The sequence below is a fragment of the Echeneis naucrates genome, chromosome 22 (genome assembly GCF_900963305.1).
Source record: "Echeneis naucrates chromosome 22, fEcheNa1.1, whole genome shotgun sequence".
Classification (NCBI taxonomy): domain Eukaryota; kingdom Metazoa; phylum Chordata; class Actinopteri; order Carangiformes; family Echeneidae; genus Echeneis; species Echeneis naucrates.
In genome coordinates this window covers 5,634,613-5,647,743 of record NC_042532.1, presented here as the reverse complement: position 1 = coordinate 5,647,743, position 13,131 = coordinate 5,634,613, and the positions used below count along the sequence as shown (strand labels likewise).

General features: G+C 42.7%; 1 protein-coding gene across 5 annotated transcripts in view; it reads left to right on the top strand.

The window, feature by feature from the left end:
- ralgapa1 (Ral GTPase activating protein catalytic subunit alpha 1) overlaps positions 1-13,131 on the top strand; it is a 67,772-nt gene that overhangs the window by 3,175 nt on the left and 51,466 nt on the right. For 4 of the 5 annotated variants that reach the window (XM_029493522.1, XM_029493524.1, XM_029493525.1 and 1 more), the window contains exons 2-18: positions 111-221; positions 305-354; positions 1,369-1,426; positions 1,820-1,863; positions 2,011-2,188; positions 2,337-2,452; positions 2,878-3,016; positions 3,134-3,342; positions 3,526-3,849; positions 3,967-4,146; positions 4,454-4,525; positions 4,966-5,114; positions 5,262-5,385; positions 5,798-5,944; positions 6,275-6,365; positions 6,519-6,683; positions 10,731-12,608. In XM_029493522.1, the coding sequence (XP_029349382.1) occupies positions 111-221; positions 305-354; positions 1,369-1,426; positions 1,820-1,863; positions 2,011-2,188; positions 2,337-2,452; positions 2,878-3,016; positions 3,134-3,342; positions 3,526-3,849; positions 3,967-4,146; positions 4,454-4,525; positions 4,966-5,114; positions 5,262-5,385; positions 5,798-5,944; positions 6,275-6,365; positions 6,519-6,683; positions 10,731-12,608 (4,035 nt within the window). The remainder of the gene's footprint in view (positions 1-110; positions 222-304; positions 355-1,368; positions 1,427-1,819; positions 1,864-2,010; positions 2,189-2,336; positions 2,453-2,877; positions 3,017-3,133; positions 3,343-3,525; positions 3,850-3,966; positions 4,147-4,453; positions 4,526-4,965; positions 5,115-5,261; positions 5,386-5,797; positions 5,945-6,274; positions 6,366-6,518; positions 6,684-10,730; positions 12,609-13,131) is intronic. The other variant, XM_029493523.1, reaches the window with a different exon arrangement.

Sequence of the window (13,131 nt, the reverse complement as noted above, 5' to 3'; positions counted from 1 at the left end):
TGCGTGTGCGTGTGCGTGTATATAAAAAACAAGTTTTGGAATAATGTTGACCTTTATTCTTATTTTTTGTGTGAGTTATTTATTTCTTTATTTCCTCTCTCATTTTCCAGAAAATGCAGAGCCTGCAGAGCTGAAACAATTTTTTGACCTGAACTACTCCCATATCTACTATGTCTTCTTTGAAAACTTTGTTACCATCGAAGTCAGCCTTAAACAGAAAGGTAAGGTTCACCTGTAAAAGTTGGTTCAGGTGTACATTAAGCTATATTATTCGCCCCTCTTCAAGCTGATCTCTGTGTTTCAGGTCATAAGTCTCAGAGGGAGGAGCTGGACTCAATCCTCTTCATCTTTGAGGTAATGAATTATTTCAAATCTCTGCAGAGGAGTTTAGAGAAAATGGTTGGATGAATGTGGCACTAATGAGCTACAGCTACAATAAGTGATTTTTACATATGATGTTTTCTGAACATCACTCCTGGAGACCAGCCACTTATTGTGATGTTCGGTTATTTCCCCTCACGCTTAGTTGACTGGTAAGGGAAAGTGAAGAAGATATATGTCGTGTACAGATGAAGATTTGTCAGTTTATCTGGATTTATCGTTTCACTCATGCTGTTCTTCATCCTCACTGCTGAATTCAGTGTAGCTGCAGGGTAGAGTTCTGACATTAAAGTAAATAATTAAAGTGCTTCGGATTCCATGACCTCTAACTTTCTGCAGGTGGTCTTGGTCAGTACACAACACCAGCTGACTCTGACCTCAGCCTAAGACCAGTGGCATTTTGCAGCATTCAAAACTGAGGTGGTGGCACTCAGAGTAGCCAGGATAAGATAGCACAGTGTGTATGGTTGCGTGACTGACCTCCATTTGCCACTCCGGACACTCCAAACACTCCAATTTCAGAGGAGACTTGGGGAAGGCACAGGACTAGTGAGTAGTTGTGTAAAAGACCCGGCCTCATGTGGGTTTTCACTGACAGGTATGAGTTTAAATGAATACTCAGTGTTTAGGGAATTACCTAAAATTACAATAGTGAGTTAAAATTCATAGTATAATTCTGCTCTTAAATATATTTATATAATGTATGATCCCTAGAAATAATCTATTGTGATCAGGATAAATGAAGAGATTGAGAGGACTCAAAACCACAAACAGCCAACAGAGATCTCTGATGGCTTTGTTGTTACACACAGAACATCAATTGAGATGAGGCATAGCTCTTTGAATTTCGCTGAATGGGGACTTGGACTGTCTCTGTGCACTTCTGTGCCATCCATTTTTGAAATAGATCTCGGAGTCTTACAAGTCGAATGGCAAAAATTGTGATAAACTAATAACATTTGTCTCCTTATTGTTATTTTCCACCAGAAAATCCTCCAGCTCCTGCCAGAAAGAATCCAGAGCCGATGGCAGTTCCACAGCATCGGTAACTCACAGTCAAGACTATTGCTCCAGACGTAACAGTTTGCCTAGTACATGTGTTCAGCAGATTATATCATCCCATGAAACTACGTTTTGTTGAATCATGTTTAAAAAGTCCTGAACACTTTAGGCCACTGACATGATTTCATGTGGTCTGAAGAGACCAACTAGCACCTGAACATATCAAAGTGCAGCATGCATTGAGTGATGTTACTGCGCAGTTCACATTGAGTTTTAACAATGCGTTTCCACTTGGAGACATCCTCTCCGTGGTTTGACAGCTTCTTGTTTTCCTAGTCAAATGTAATTTAAGCGGTGAATGTAATCCAAGCTCGCGAGCTTTGATTATGGTCAGCATTCAGCAAAGTTTTAAACAGCAAGGCTTTCTTTCTCACAGGGCTGATTCTAAAGAAGCTGTTACACACCGGGAACTCTTTAAAGGTATTTCTGTGTTTTGTTATCCCGATGTCACCAGTCAATTTTTCTCAGGTCTCAATTTTTGGCAAAAAAGTAAATGCTACAAACCACCTACTATTTGGTTTGTCTTCATACCTCTTCTCTCTCCTCCGTCTTCCGTTTACGTTGTAGATCCGACGTGAAGGCGTGCGCCTGTTTCTCCTGTGGATGCAGGCATTACAATGTAATGCAGAACGTGAGCAGCTGTGCATGTTTGCCTGTTTGATTCCTGGCTTCCCAGCTCCCCTCTGCAATGGGACTCCTCGCACCCTTGACAGTCTGATCAACCCGCCACTGAGTTTGACAGAGAGTTAGTACAATAAGCCCCCACATACACTCACTCACACTAAGCAAAAATCACCACCACTTGCTCTCAGTAAGAAACCAAGTTTGGGACAGGGGAAAAACTTGCAAACAACCTCTGTTAACACTTAAGTCTTCTTACCTGTCCCCTGCAGCTCAGGTGACCCCAGAAGAGATCACTCCACTGGTTCCTCCGCAGTCTGGTGACAAGAACCAGGAAGACCTCACTGCTTACTTCCTCGAAGCACTCCTAAAATACATGGTAAACCAGGTATTATCATAGTTTCTTACTAACATAGCTAACACAACATGATGCCCATATTGAGAACTTTCTGATGCCTTACTAATGCTACTAAAGCTTTACATTTTGGAGGTAGGGGATAACTAACATTAACAGTAAAAACGTGATGAGAGATAAATGATTCTTCTAATTCCTCATTGGAATCACTGTCCCCCTCTGATACAAGTTTCGTTGCTTTTTAACACAAACTGACTTTGTTCTGCTGCTTCCTCTTCTTGTTATCACATATACCACATCAAACTCAAACACACACACACACAGACACTCTGATAATGTTCTACCCCAAAACAATGGTCCTCTTCTCCTCTTGACACTCTTTGTGTGCAATGCTCCCTTTTTAACACAGACTTGTTTGTCTGTGTGTATGTGTGTATTTATGTGTCTGTGTCCACTAGGCAAAGTCTCTAGAGTGGCGTTGTAAAGAGAACCATGAACGAGGCTTTAGCTTCCTCTTTGGTCATTTCCGGAAGTTTTACCTTCCTCACATCTTTCCCAACTTCGCCATGGAAACAAGCCTCTACAACCCCATACTGGGTCAGTACAATGAAGTAAAAAAAAAAAACTATTAGATACTATAACACACTGACTAAACAGTAAAGTTATATTATTGTAATCCTACAGCATAAAAACTTTTCAACTCTTTCCCTGTAGACGTACCTCCAATGCGTCCTAAGCCCTACTACAGTGTGGTCCGCAGGGAGCAGGACGCTGGTGAACCACAGTACTGCACCAAGGAGAGTTTTCTACAGGCCCGAGTCATCTTCATTCGGTGGCTGGTCTCCTTCTGGTTGGAGCCACGACCCAACACACACACGCATATCCCAGGCACAGAAGGAGAAAACGTCCCCAAGAACATTCAGGTAACACACATACTTCTATTCATTCTAATCACTCTGGCAATGCACAGAAGATTAATTCTTGATGCCTAGAGGAGCTCTCCTGACAAAAAGCTTGCTTAGAAAGAAACGCATAGTACAAAACTCTGAACAGCTCTCTTTTTATATCCTTAGTTCACTGTATAACGTGTTTCTCTTGACATCCAGCGAGCAGCAGCTGGCCTGGCATCTCGCTCTGCAGGTAGCTCGGAGGAGAGCAGTGCAGTTGGCATTCGGTCAGACAGCCATCTAGAAAGTAGTGGGGGTTCATCTGGGCCAGGAGGAGGCAGCATGAGCCTGTCTGGATGTCCAGGGCTCGGCAGTGAGCCTGAGCAGAGTCACTCCAACACTTCTACACTGACTGAGAGGGAACCAAGCTCCTCGTCACTCTGTTCCATGGATGAAGAGCAGCTCACAGACATGGAGGTTGTGAGGAGAGTGCTGACCTGCTCCAGAACCAATGTCAACTTCATCACAGAGATCTTTAGACAGGTGATTTAAAATTTTTGCCAGTGTGTCACATCTCTGACCTGCATTATTAACTATTATTAACTTAAAAAAAAAAAATGAACTGTTAAGTCATATATTTTTCTGTCTTTGCAACTATAGGCATTTCTTCTTCCCATGTGTGAGGCAGCAGCAATGCGCAAAGTGGTCCGTGTTTACCAAGAGTGGATCTCCATGGAGGACAAGCCAGTGTTTATGAAGGAGCCAGAGGAGGGTCCATATCCCATAGCCACAGGTGGCAGCATGGATTCAGGCTCTCAGCTTGGGGACAAAGAGGATGAGGTAATGAATGTCAATTCTATCTAAATGCCTCTAGTTTGTAACCTATATTTTCTGTTGATTTCTGGTAGTTTGGATTTGCCAAGACAGCCTGATAATATACACTACCAGTCGAAAGTTTGGACACACTTTCCTATTCGTTTGAATGAGAAAATGTGTCCAAACTTTTGACTAGTAGTGTATTTCATTATATATTTTTTATTATTTATTTATTTATTCCAATTTGGAAGGCTCTCTCCACCCTTCAACACAAAACATTTTACGCCTGATAAGTAAGTTTAACTGTGTGTGTATTTTCTCTTCTTTTTAGGGAATAAACAAAGTGATTGATAGTGAACTGCTGGAGTACAGTGTGCATGCTGGAGTTCAGACCACACTACAGGTAATTTTCTCACTTTGACTGAAAAATGTCTGTTGCTACTTACCAGTTTGTCTCACCTTTTTTGGTTTTCCATTTTTAAAAAAAGTTGTGGATAGCATAATAATACATCTTTTCTGGTACTTTTTTTGTTATCACCACATAATTAGGTGATTCACAAAAGTTGACCACTACAAACTGCAGACAGCTCATAAGAATCATCACTGTTTAGTCATTGTTGTGCATAATCTTCTCCACCAACCTGCCATTTGTTAATAGCCAAGCAATTGGAGGCATAAAATTCAGTTTTTACCTGAAGAGGCACAGATGTTTATCTGTCTGGTATCTTCTCAATACCTTCCATGGATCATAACAACACTGCATAGGAACTCTCATCTACTATTCAGTGGAAAAACGCAAAAGGCAGTTTTTTGACTTCAGACCTTTTGTCTGCTTGTGTGCAGGTATTTATTACCCACTCTGCCAACGTTTTTCTATTGGAACCAGCCAACGACATCAAGATCCTTTTGGAGGAGCATGTCGACATGTGCAAGCGAGTCCTTAACATCTACCGCAGCCTTGTCATGCATGAGACCATGGACCAGAAAACATGGTAAAAAGAAACTGCACAAACAAAACTTCAACTCACTCACTCATACTTGTTATTGCTGTTCAGGAGATGTCCACCTAAATGATTAGTTACTGCTTGTTTTTCATTCAGTAACTGTTAGCCTGTATGGCTGTATTTGGTTTTTTTTAGGGAGCAGATCTTATTGGTTCTGCTGAGGGTGACAGAGTCTGTGATGAAGAGACCTCCATCCATTATGCCTCAGGGCAAGAAGAACAACACACTGTCAGGCAGACTGGCTGGACCTATCTTTCAGGTTTATCCATGTCACTATATGTTTTATCACTAAGAAGTGGCTGAACATGGAAAGGGGACACAGAGCTTTTCTTTGCAGTACATAAAAGAATAAGAACACTGATGCTATATTTGTTATATATAGCAAATATAAATATTTGTTGATTGATTTGTTGATTACATATTTTGGAGAATTTGTCATTCTGCAAGTACTTAATCACAATCCAGATGTCTTCAATGCTTTTATTCAGAACACAGAAATCTTAGATAAGACAGTTAATAGTGCCCAAACTCAAAATTAGTAATACTAAGCTGAAGTTTAGTATTACAGATAAATTCCAGCTTTTTCTTGTCTAGTTTAAATTAAAATTATCTATTAAAGCCCTTTTCTAACATAATGTTTAATCATTTAATTTCCCTGAATTTGTGCACAGACACTGATAGTAGCCTGGATTAAAGGGAATTTAAACGTCTACATCAGCAGAGAACTGTGGGACGACCTCCTCTCTGTCCTATCCTCACTGACTTGCTGGGAGGAGCTGGTCACAGAGTGGTCCCTCACCATGGAAACACTCACCAAGGTAAAGAAAGTTGCCATGTTTTCAGCTGCCTCCACACTATATCCACGGAGTGTATTATTGTTGAGATTTTAAGTTTGTAAAGTTTGGACACAAATGAGTACATGTCTGATATCAGCCTAAAATAGAAACTCCTAATGTGAATCAAGGCAGACATCATTAACAGGAATTGATATCACTTCAGTGACTCACTTCAGTGTCTGAAATCTGCATGTTGTCATTAGAGAAACACAATTGATCTGTATTAATGAAGCAGCACTTTTGTCACGTATTTCACTTGCTCTGCTTTTAGTGTGTTGTAAGTGTTGCAGCAGTGTCTATGTTTTTTTATAGGTGTTGGCCAGGAACCTGTACAGTGTTGATCTCAACGAGCTGCCTCTGGACAAACTCAGTGAGCAAAAACAGAAGAAGCATAAAGGAAAAGGTTGGTTGGTCACCAGAGACACTCACAGACTTTGTGAAGACACATAACATCCTAACAGCCGGTCTGAAACACAGCCAACAGTTGTTGTCATCAGTCAATTGCAGCTCTTTGTTATATGCATTAATTATCCTACATCTCCCATTCATACACCAGGTATTGGTTCAGAGGGTCAGCGGCAGGTTGTGGACCGATCATTCTCTAGAGGCTGGAGCAGGGATCAACCATGTCAGGCAGCTGCAATGAGACAGCGAAGTGCCACTACCGCTGGCTCACCAGGCATCGAAAAGGCCAGGAGTATTGTCCGCCAGAAGACTGTGGGTCAGTATTTCAGTGCTAAGATGCCTTTCTTCCCTCCCGTGTGGGAAGAAAAGCATTATTTTATTTGGCCATGGTAATTAAGCCCCATTCAAAGCTTGGGCTCCCAGACATTGTTCTATGCATCCTGGTAAAACAAGCTGGTTCAAGGGCAGCTCAACAGGGGAAAATTAGAACATTCTTTCCTCAGTGTACTGTTTATGGCTCCTCTTTATTCTCACGTTGATTTTATTTGAATTGTTGTGCCTCCTCTACTTTTTTCCTAATGCCTGTCAGTCTGACAGGAAGTTGCACTGTATGTTTCTATCATCCCCTCTTCTCAGTATAATCTTGCTTCTGTGAAGCATTTGACTGTGGTAGAGAAAAGGTCACACCACCACTATACAAAAATAGCAGCTGTAGTTCAGAGCAGGATTCAGTTGGCTTATAATTTAAAACAAATCAGAGGATAAGTTGGATATCCTAAAGAGGCAAAAAAATACAGTTTAAAATGTGACTGTAATGTAGTAATATTATGAGGAAGTAAAATTGATAGGAGTTGGCCTGTAATTTTTAATCAAACAGCAATTTGTGAAACATTCACATTTATTATGCTATTCTTTCTATTAAAACTACTTCAAAAGGTTCAAGTGATTGTCGCTGCCATAAGATGTCTCAGTCGACCACCAGCATCTCAGACCAAAACAAATGCTTCATTAGTCACAACTGAGACCCCAATTTTTTAGTGGTTAGTGCAAATTTTTAGTGGGAAGGGTGTTATAGAGGCCGCCAAATGCATACCAACTGAATAAAGTAAAAAAAAAAAAAAATAATAATAATAATCCACTTTCTGGATGTCTTGAGACTCCATTCTCTAAACAGGATTTAAGCCTGTTGTCCTCAAGGAAAAAGCAGCCTAAGGTCTTTGTCTGACACCATTTGAGACAAAAAGTGGAAGAAACTCTAGAATGTCACATTCACCTGAATGCTGTGTACTGCACCGTGTGTGTATTTGAGGATTAGCTGTGTGTTTATAAAGGTGGAGAGGACAAGAGAGAAAAAGTTTGCAGCTTCAGTATTAATCACATTTCTGTGAAGTTCATGTATGGAACAGTTCAGAAAACAATGAAGCCACTTGATGCGTGCCTATTGATGATTAATGACAATGAAGTTATTGGTTTAATCAATGAGCTCCTTCGGTTGTCAGTGAGTATACCAGGTTACCTGTACACATACCTACAGGTAAAATGATTTTGGGCGCAGTGGGAGACTGTGAGGATCATCCAAACAGTTGGCAGGTGTGTGTCCCCCTCAAAAGTGAAGTTGATATCTTTACAAGAAGTGAATTTATGAGAAATTATCCCACTCATTCTAACATTGTTGCAGGTTTGCAGCTGTGTTGCCGTGTTTTATAAGTCTGAAATTCAGCAACACATGTATGTGAATTATATATATACTTGCAAACAACTTTATTTTGCAATTCAGATGTCTATCTGATAGGCGTTAAAAATGTAGGCGGTTTGTGTTGCAGTCTTCCGAGGGATTTGAGCTGTACTCAGTGCTAAGCTGCCACCGGCCTGTCACTGTCTCCTTTCCAGAGTTAACCCTGTTGCACTCCTTCCTCTTCATTGTCTCTTTCCCTTTACATCTGTCCTTGAAGGTTACTGTTGTCTGTGCTGTCCTATCACCTACATATCTTTTCTCAAATTCCCTTCCTTCGCCCCAAAATACCTTCCTATGATTTGTTTCTACTACATATGTTATTGATTTTCACCTTCCACTGTTTTTCTGCAGATTTATTTTTCTATTTTCTGTTCCATTTCTTATTTTTTTCTCCCTCTATTCTCTTTGTACTTTTTTTCTAGACTGACCCCCGTCCTAAACCCACATGTTCTGTTTCCTTTCACTTCACTTCCACATTGCCTTTTCTCTCTGTGCTGTCTTCTGTCTCACACGGCTCCCCCCTTTTCTCCTCTCTCTTTCCTTTCCACTTCCTCAGCCCTGCGTAGCTGTTCTACGGGGGACTCTCTGCTGTCCTCAGCCTTTATCCGCAGTGCTAAGAGTGCTCCTGCTCTGGCGCCACCTCTTCCTGTCCTCCTCCACCACCACCACCCTTTACTACCCCCCCTTGCCGACCAGCTGGCAGGTACACACTCTTTGCACTACCTGTCTGCCTGGAAACTGTAGTCATCTACAAGTCTTATCAGAAGGGGAACCTTTATGCCTGTCATCTTATCACGGTCCCTTTTTCTCAATGCCTTATGAACATCATTGAGGCAACTGCTTGCATTTGGTCCGTCACGAATCATGCAGCTCTTCCCTTTTTTCCCTCTAACTGAGATGACCAGTGTGATTTTTGGTAAAATGGTTCAACTCATGTATCTTTCTCCCAAAGTTGTCAAACAGCGTCAACAGGGCTACCTGTAATTTTGCATGTGACAAATGGATAATTATGACATATTGGAGTTGATTTTTTTTTTCCCATTCTGAAGTGTATAATTATCAACTACTTGTGTTACATACTTCTCCCGATATACCAACAGACTATAGTTAAAGAGGGTAACCGGAATTGCTCCATGTGATCCATCTAAAACTGAAGAATCACTTGGTTAAGCTGAGAGGAGAATGTTCTGCTTATAGAGAAGGTTTTATGAATTCTTCATAATTGATGGGCTGGTTGGTAAATGCAAAAAGAAGCAAGCCCAGGCTTTGTGTGTGACCCCCCCCCCCCCCCCCCCCACCCCCAGTCATTCAGCTGACATGTTTGTTTGTCTGTCAGCTTTTTGATATTGAGAGTTATACACTGTGTCAAACGACTGTACCACAATCACTTTATTATAAGTTACTTAGAGAGGCCCTGTCTTCTTACACAACTGTTCTGAGTGTACATGAGTTTGGCAAACTCTGACCTTCACTGTGTCCTCCATGTATAAGTTATTATGCATTTAACATGAGCTGGTGTATTTAAATTTTACTCTATCAGAGCATGAAGTGCTGCCAAGCTGGTACCAAAAAATTATGTACGTTTTTTATTTTGTTTTGTAGTGTCAATAGCTGATACTTTGATGCAGACGACTCATCTATCTGTTAGTTACATGTCTGCATGAAACATGATGTACCTGTCAAATCTCTGCCTGTCAGCCTTCCTTTACCTGTATTCACACATGCATGTGTGCCCACATGTCTACTCAAATTTTTTGATTTTTTTTTTTTCTTTTTTCCTCTCGTTCTTTGTCCATGTTCTTCCTACTTCTGATTCTAATTTTATGTTATTTACTTTTGGGTATCGTCTTGGTGATGATTCTATTTTATAATACCATGTCCCCTGCCTGCACAATTTTATTTAACTATTTGCTCTTGTGTATGAGCCTGTGCCTGTGGCAATATATACAAAATACAAAACAGTAGTTTTCTTTTCTGTTGAATAGGCACTGCCAACATGAAGAATGTATAGGTAGTTTTATTGGTGTGTGAGTCAAAAATGTGTCTTCTGACCTTCTGCAAAGGTAGATAGTGGTAGATGGATGAATTTGATTATAAACTGTCTCAGTTGCCATGAAGGTTTTATAGCTGTATATACAAAGAGGCATCCACACAGACAAATACTGATCTTCAGACTAATTGGCTGTGTGCTCTAAATAAATAGTCTCAAAAAATGTTTTATACCAAGACTTTAAATCAAGTGATATCAATCCACTTCAAACCTTTCATGGCCATGACTCTATTTTCTGTGAAGATGAAGGCTATGACAACCACATTGATATAAAGATTATCTCTTCATCTTCATCTTCATTCTCTTCTACCATCTTCCCATTAGTTTTAAAATTAAAATTGTGTGGACCATCTTATAATCTTGTCTAGCCACATTTTTAAAAGGTTACCATGCTCACAATCCTTCAATCGTGTAATGACCACATTTGAGAAGGCAGTTCATGTCTTTGCGTTTGTGGATTTTTACACATCTTTTCAAGACTTTGCCCATTTAGTATGTCTATGTGTGTGTATTTGTATTTCCTTTCTAACTTTCCCAACCCTAACCTCCCCTTCTCTTTTGTCTTCCCCCACTAACAGACCTTGAAGACCCGCCAATCACACTGGCATCCCGCACCTCACGGATGCGCCATTCCTCCCAGAGTGATGAGGCCCCTCCTACTTCCTGTTCTGAGGTGTTCCAAGGCGGGACTTGTGACCTGGATGCCCCAGCCCCTTCTTCCCTTGCAAGGAGCAGCAGCGCCTCTGATATCATGGAGCCTTTCATCGCAGAGCGGGTCAAAGGTGAAGACCCTCAAAGGGATCCCACTCCAATCCCCACTCCCCCCCACCACCACTCTACAACTTCCTCTTTACTCACAGCCAACAACCACACTGCTCAGCCATTTCTACACCCTTTCCCCTCCCCTTCTCCCGTCCCTTTTAACTTGTCCAATGGTGTTTCCTCGACTGCAGAGGGACAAGATAGTAGTGTTTATGACCAGTTCTGGCACCAGTTTGGCTCTCGAAGTCAAGGGTCTAGCTCTGATTGGGTAAGCGATTGGGATTCTGCCTTCACCATTTCTTCTGAAAAGGAAGTCGATGCAGATGAGGGCGAAACTGGAACTGGGGCAGAGGAGGATGATTTGTTCTCCTCCATTAGGGACTACCTCACTCAAAAGGGAGGTGAGAGAAAGGAGGAGGCTGGAGAGAGAGATAGTACTGGTCATTCATTAGAAAACAGCACAACTTTACCTGTACCAGTACAAGCAGGGCTCGCTAGAGCACATATAGAGTCCCCAGGACAGGGAGGAGAGACAAGGCAGCTTGTAAGAAGAGACAGACAGACTTGTACAGAGGACAAAGAGGTAAGTAAGTCAGTGAGACACAGCAGTGTGGATTCAGCAGAGGAGAGTGAGGCAGAGCAGCGGAGTATCTATGAGTGCCTGGAACTGCAGTGTCAGTGGCCGTCACCCAATACTAAGGGAAGTGCTACCTTAGAAAGAAACACAGTGGAGAAAAAGGGAGCAGGAAACACGGGGAGGGCAGCAGGATGGGAAGGGAAAGGTATTGTGTGGAGGGAAACGGGAGAAAAGAAAGATGAAGATATTGAAGCATCAGGAAATCAGAGGCCCCTTTCAATAAGACAAGATAATAACATCGTAGAATCTAGCCCTGAATCAAATCAAACAGCTCAAACCTCAGACCCAACTAAAGCCAAGGTGCCCCGCAGCACCAAAAGGCACCATTCTGGAGGTGTTCATGTCAGCTTCCGGCCCTCGACTGAGTCTGTCCAGTTCCACAACCCTCTTGAGAGTAAAGAGGCTCACTGGAAAGCAAGGCTACGTCGCCTCAGTCACTTTCACACACACAGTCACTCAGCTGGGGAAAGACCAGGGTCTGGTGCTGTGGCAGGGGGCAAACTAGGGGTAGGGGGTGCAGGTAAGTTTGGCTCTGTGGCTGGGATTAGTCACAGAGCTGGGGCACATGAGAAATTAGCCTCTGGGACTGTTTTGGATAACAGTGGGGCAGGGGGCATAGCAGGCACTGGAGTACTGGAAAACAGGGCCGGAAGTGAAGGGGACAAGGACAAACAACTTTCTGGATCCTTTGTGGGATCCAGTCTGGGTCCCGAGGTTCAGGTTCACTCAGAGGTATTATCAAGCAACTCAGGTTCCTCAGGCATGTCGCCAGGGGTGCGTGGCCGCTTGGGACGTTCAGCCTTGCGATCTCGTGCCTCCCGGTCACGCTCCCAGGAACCAGGCAGCACTGCCTCACGTCACCACCAGGGGGCCCTTCTGGGTGGCGTCTATAAGACTGTGGTTCACGCTCTGTCCTCCAAGCCCCGGCCCCGAGGTCAGGGGTCATCCCAAGGCTCGTCGCCACAGCGGCATGGCCGGGCTGCCATGGGTGACGCATCGCTAAGAGACCTCTACTCCCACGTCCTGGGCTACTTTGGACGAAAGACAACCACGCCAGGTGAGGATTGCAGCGAACGACGTGCTCACAAAGGACACAGCAAATAAAACAACTGTGGAGAAACAAACATTCACAAAACACAAACATCAACAACTCTCTTTTCCTTTTTGGCTGTTTTTAACTCGTTTGTTATGATGGAATGAATTTTTTATTTTTATTTTTTTATTTTTTTTTTTTGGCTGACTCATCATCTTGCTGCTGGACTGAAATTCAACTCCCTGTTGATGTGTTTCCTCTTGAACATAGCCCCTCCTCCAGCCTGCCTCCTGTCAAGGACCTCCCTCCTCCCATACATTTCCACTTGTTCCTCTACCTGAGAAGCCCCTCCCTCCTCCTCCTCCTCCTCCTCCTCTTCTTCTTTCTCCTCCTCCTCTTGCCCTCCTTTTCTAAGGGTTTTGGGATTTTAACCTCTTCCAACCCTTTCCCCTTTCTCCACCACCTCCTCCCTCTCCTTAATGTTGCATGCGGCCTCGCCGTGCCTCGTCCTTCGCCTCCTCTTCGGACTCTGGGGCCTCTTCAGCTA